Consider the following 6,000-nt stretch of genomic DNA (forward strand, 5'->3'; position numbering starts at 1 on the left):
GTCTGGTTCATCCTCCAAACCGCGTGCCTGGCACGGTATAGACACTTGGAAGGTGTTTGCTGAATAAAAATAGGATTTCACATACGGGTTAGCTTTCTAGCCTTCCAAAGACACTTACTGCACAAGGTTGGGCAATTATAAGGGCCATAAAAACCCTTAGAAACCTTACGATTCAGAGCATGTTTATAGGAGCCGCTCATCTCAGAAGCAAGGTTTTTTTTTATGGCAATAAGGAAATGGGTATGTTTAGAAGACAGGGAAAGAGAAGGGACTAAAATGGCTGGGATTTCTTTTGCCAACAGGTCTGTTTGAGGTCCGAGCCCAGGAGTACCTGGAAACACTCCCCAGTGGAGAACACAGTGGCGTCAATAGGTTCCTGAAGGGACTTGGTAAGGCCCAGCTGTCAGTCCCCAGCACCAGCCTCTGGTCCTTGGAGTCTCAGCCAGTTGCTTCCCCTGGGGTGGGTCCTAAATAATGCTGAGCTGTGCTTCCGCATCAGCATTGTAACCTCCTGTTCTAATCTGGCCCCAGAATATAAACTGAGGAAACTAAGGACCCCCCCTGCTTTACAGCCCCCTGGGCTGTCTTGCTATCTTCCTTCGCTGTTATCTCCCGTGGTCTTTTTTTTTTTTTTTTTTAACTTACATAGTTAGAGAGAGAGAGAGAGAGCAGGCTTGTGTGTAAGGGAGGAGCACAGGGGGAGGGAGAGAGAATCCCAAGCAGGCTCCACACCCTTAGTACAGAGCCCAATGTGGGGCTCGAACCCACAAACTAAGAGCTCATGACCTGTGCTGAAATCAAGAGTTGGAAGCTTAACCAACTGAGCCACCCAGGTGTCCCCTTTTTTACTCCCACACTCTCAAATCTTCTGGGGAATTGAGTTTAGGAAGTGCGAAGGGAACCAGAGAAGGGTGTATGGCAGGAAAGGCCTGGACTAGCCTCCAAGTGGCCCTGAAAAGTGGAAACGTAAGAATTATAAGGACCTTGGGGTGCCTGGCTGACTCAGTCAGTGGAGCGTGCAACTCTTGAGCTCAGGGTTATGAGTTTGAGCCCTATGTTGGGTATAGAGATTACTTAAAAAAATAAATAAAAATTAAAAGGAAAATAAAAGAATCGTAAGGACTTTGGTTGAATTGCACTGACAAAGCACAGGAGGAGCTACACGTGGCCGTACTGTGCCTGCCCCGACCCACCGGGCCGCCAGGAGTCTTCTCCATCCTTGGCTCCTCAAGGACACAGCACATTCAGTGCTTCCTGTGTCACCAGTGCAGGAGCAAAGCCTCCTTTCCGGCTCTGAAGCTCTTCCTTTCAAAACTCCCACCTCTGGGGAAGATCCCTTTTCGTCACGCAAGGGCACACAGAGAGGCTTCAGAGGTGACACCGGAGGCCACGCTTGTCCACACCACCTCTGGGATGAAAAGAGCAGGATTTCACTTTTGTCCGCCTGGTGAAATGTTCTCGTTTTCTTTTCTTTTTTTTTTTTTTAGGCAATAAAATGAAGTTTCTCCATAAGAAATAACCTTCGGCTCATCCTCAAGGGGAAACTTCCTCCTAGTGCAAGCACATTTTTAAAAAAAAACAGTCCTAGTGGCCTTTCTGAAACGCTGGGTCCTGGTTGTCCCACGTGTGGGGTGAAGGCCAGGATGGTTTCCGGCTGCCGCACAGCCTCCCCAGGACCCAGGGCCCAAGAGTCGTGCAGCAGGTGCTGCTTCTCCAGAACAGCGCTGTGAAGGGGACCTGAGACCAGGCATGTCACCGACATTCAGATGTATTGTTTGGGTTGTTGGGTTTGGGACTTTTTATATTTTTAACCTTAGGTATTAAAAGAAAGAAAAGTGTTTGGGTTTTCTTTTTATTATGCCAGGGCTAGGAAGAGTCTCTACTGCCCTGTGCCATCTTGCCCTGGTTCATCCTGCCTGGCAGCTGGGCTCTGAAGCCAAGAGGAGGGAGGAGGAGGAGGGCAGGAGCAGTGACCAGGGACTTAGAAACAAGGTGCTCCTCCGGCAGAAGCGGGGACAGAGGCAGGTGTCAGGGGAGGAGGGCTGTGGCGATGCCTACCACGCTCCTGCTCACAAGTAGGGGGGTGGGGGTGGGGGACACCTTTCCTCTCCCCAAAGGATTGGCCTGTGTGTGGAATCCTGAGGTCATATCGGGGCTGTAGGAACAGTTGCCTCCTGGGATGAGCTGCACTTGAGGCCAGCCAGTGATGCCACCTGGTGGCCAAGGTCATTTGTTGTACAACCCAGTCATCTCGTCCCCAAAGGACCTGACTCCTCTGGATGGCCTTCTCTCTTCAAAGCCGTAGCATCACTCACTGCCCAAGCAGTCCATGACTTTTAGAGGCAAACACAAAAAGGAAATCTCCTGCTAAGGTCTGTTAAGGAAACGTTCTTGGGGTCCTTAAAACACGGAAGCCACAGCTTTGACCCTATTCCCATTTATATCGTAGGAAACGTTCCCATCTCGTTGTAGGGACCCAAATCGGCATAAGTGAAATAGTACATGTGCAGGAAAAATGGAGGGGCTTGTGGTGTTGATGTTAACAAGAGGGGCATCCAGACTTTGGGGTTAGCTTCCTCAGACCTGTGCTCCAGCGAGGAGGCTTACTCCTCTGGACCAGAAGCAGGGAGGTGTGGAAGAGGCTGCACCCCAAGTGCCATCCTGCAAGGGCTGCAGGGGGGACGCAGGAAAAGAATGGTGGGCAGCACAGGCAAGTTCTCAAGCAGGCCTGAGGCCCACCAACCACAGCATATCCCGCTGGTTGATCCCCTCCGGACGGCACCAGCAGTCTGAACTCTGTAATGGCCCAAGGACCTGTGCCACTTGGCAGAGGTTCTCACCTTTAGGGAGTTGGGAGCAAAGAGTCTTCTAAGGGAAAAAAAAAAAAAAAAAAAAGAACAAGAAGGAAAATGAAGAAGAGGTTGACCTGTCATTCTCCATTAAAGGTTCTTAACTGGAGTCATGAATGACCCCCTCCCACCTGCAGGTTGTATCCAAGCTTTGGTATGTCCATTTGTTTTTTAGGAGAGAGGATCCATGGTTTATATCAGATTCTCAAAGGGGTCCAAGACCCCCCAAAATGGTAGGAACCAGTCTATACATCACAGTTAACCTGGGTAGGTATGTGTGTTGGGGTTGGGGGGCGGGGGAGACTGAATAGGCGTCTCTTGAGTCTTGGGAGCTCAGGAATTTGTACCTAACAAGCTCCTCAGATTAGTTTATTTTATTAACACCAATATTCTACCCAGAGATGATCACTTTTAATATTTTGGAATATACCTTCTTTTCTAACTTATTTCATATTATATTGTTTACTTAACACCTCCAGGTGAATAAATACACATCTTTGTCAACATTTCTTATGATTGTGTAACACTCTATTTTATAGATGTACTAAAAGTTATTTTACCAATCCTCTACCTTTCTGCATGCAGGATATTTGCAGTTTTTAATATCCTAAAGAGCATTGAGAAAAGCATCATTGTATAAGTATCTCAGTACTTTGCCTTATTTTCATTTTCATTTTTGCTTGAAGTAAAATATACATAACAGAAAAGTTCTCCGATCGTGAGTATACGGCATAACAAACCTTTGCAAATGACCACATTCGTGTAACCATCACTCAGGTCAAGAAGAGAACATCATCAGACCCTGGAGAACCCTCCTACCCGCCTTCCCAGCGTTCCTCCGGTCCAACTCTGCTTATGTTCAAACTAAATCAACTAAAAAGTTGTCTACAATTTGCAAAGTGGGAAATTAGGCTGGGGAGGGTCAGAGGCAAGATAAACAAAGCAGAATTGTAATCCCAGCTTACAGTTTAGGGCAGACTGTGGATGGACAACACTGTTCGGGTTCAGAAACCAAGTGTGGCTGGAAGACCTGGGTGGGCTAGACCAGATGACCACCACTCAGCCTATGTGTCGTGACTCACACGGGGCATCTGTCCAAGAACCAAGTCCTCTAATGCCAAGAAAAAGCATACATTTTAACGAAGAATGTGTATGTGTTTGCAAGCACTCCGTTATTGCATTTCGGTTCACATGGTCCATTTCCCCCAGGCAGTGGGGATAATCCTTCTGCCTCCTTGATCCTTGACAGCCTCCTTCATACCCACCCCATTTCTCCCCCCCCACCCCCCGCTTTTTATTATATTGGGATGAAATTCACAGAACATAAAATTAATCATTTTTTTCTTTTTTCAAGTTTATTTATTTTGAAAGAGAGAATGAACAAGGAGGGGCAGACAGAAACGGGGACAGAGGATCTGAAGTAGGCTCTGTGCTGAGAGCAGAGAGCCTGATGTGGGGCTCTCACTCAGGAACCATGAGATCATGACCTGAGCCAAAGTCAGTTGTTTAACCCACTGAGCCACCCAGACGCCCCTAAAATTAATCATTTTGAAGTGAAAAATTCACTGCCATTTGGTACACTCATAACATTAGCAACAACCAAAACCATTTTCATCATCCAAAAATTAAACATTTAAACACTAAACAGTTACTCCCATTCCCTCCTCCCCCCTGCCCCTGGCAACCATGAATCTTCTTGCTTTGTCTATGGATTTATCTATTCTGGATATTCTGGATATTATAAACAGGATCACATCATGTCACCTGTGTCTGGTTGCTTTCACTTAGTATAATGTTTTCAAGGTTCATCCAGGCTCTAGCACGGGTGAGAACTTCATTCCTTTTTATGGCTGAATGATATTCATTTTATGGATAGACCACATTCTGTTTATTCATTCTTCCATCAACGGACACTGGCTTTATTGCCACCTCTTGGCTATTGTGACTAGTACGGCTACAAACGTGTGTGCATGTATTTATTTAAATACCTGTTTTCAATTTCTTTGAGTAGATACACCTAGGAGTGGGATTGCGGGTCATATAGAAATTTCTACATTTAAATTTAGACGGGGGCGCCTGGCTGGTTCGCTTGGCATTACCTGAGACTCTTGATCTTGGGGTTGTGAGTTCAAGCCCCACATTGGGTGTAGAGATTGTATATTAAAAAAATTTTTGGAGGAACCACCAAACTATTTTCCACAGTGGCTACATTGATTTTCATTCCCACCCCCAATGTGTGAGGGCACCCCCCCCACCACCTTTCAATGTTCCATTCCTTTCTTCAGACAGGTTCCAGCTTGCTTAGCTATCCCCATCACCTTCCAGCCATACCTCTCAGAGACCCCTGATTTCTCGGGGCGGGGGGGGGGGGGGGAGTTGGCACCCCCTGCATCAGAATCACCTTGAGTACGAGTTTGAAATGCAGATTCCTGGGACCCACCTTAACCTATCTAGGGCTCAAGCCCTGCAACCCTTGATTGGCCAGGAGTTCACCAAACATCTTCAGACATTTACAGGACTCTGTCTTAGGTGACTCACTTCCTCAGGTGACTGATCTCCTCCCTTATAAGCAAATTCTCCTTTATGTTTCGCTGACAGAGAGTAATCTTAGGGCCAAGTTTTGGAAATGAGACTTTTGCATGAATGTCCTGATTTCAGCATTACCTAAGGGCTCCTAAAATGCTCTGCAAAATAAAAACATAAATGGGCATAAGCTTGCAAGGGGTCACCCACACTCATATGAGATATCAAAGCTGGTGAACTAGGTTTTTGAGAAAGGTCCCATCATTCTAGTTACCTGGCATAGGCTTGAAAGCAAGCCCAAGGTGGTACATGCTAGGCCCCCAAAAATCCCGAGGAGAGATTGCTGTAGGAGTGAGCTCAGGGGAGGGTGAGGTGGGTGTGCGCAGGGCAGGCGGGGGGGGGGGGGGGGGGGGGGGGGAGGCTCAGACTTCACGAGGAGTTGATGTGAGCTGAGTCCAGAGCCCAACTTGGGTGGGCAGGAAGGGCTGAAACAGGCAGAGGAAGAAGGGAGATTCTGGCCTGAGCCAAGGTTAGTAAGAAAAGCAAAGGGCAGGTGAGAAGGGCCATTGAACTGCTGGCACCTGTTAAGGCCAATTAACTTGGCTCGTCCGGTGGCCACACCTCACCC

The 6,000-nt window shown here is 47.5% G+C and overlaps 1 protein-coding gene across 5 annotated transcripts in view; it reads left to right on the forward strand.

Moving 5' to 3' along the window:
• Positions 1 to 1,838, forward strand: part of DENND2A (DENN domain containing 2A) — a 102,736-nt gene extending 100,898 nt beyond the window's left edge. For all 5 annotated transcript variants that reach the window (XM_086688650.1, XM_086688657.1, XM_086688661.1 and 2 more), the window contains 2 exons: positions 303 to 389; positions 1,488 to 1,838. In XM_086688650.1, the coding sequence (XP_086544776.1) occupies positions 303 to 389; positions 1,488 to 1,519 (119 nt within the window). In that variant the 3' untranslated portion in view covers positions 1,520 to 1,838. The remainder of the gene's footprint in view (positions 1 to 302; positions 390 to 1,487) is intronic.
• The last annotated feature ends 4,162 nt before the right edge of the window (positions 1,839 to 6,000 follow it).

The sequence above is a fragment of the Puma concolor genome, chromosome A2 (assembly GCF_028749965.1).
Source record: "Puma concolor isolate L17-30 chromosome A2, mPumCon1.1.hap2, whole genome shotgun sequence".
Taxonomy (NCBI): Eukaryota; Metazoa; Chordata; class Mammalia; order Carnivora; family Felidae; genus Puma; species Puma concolor.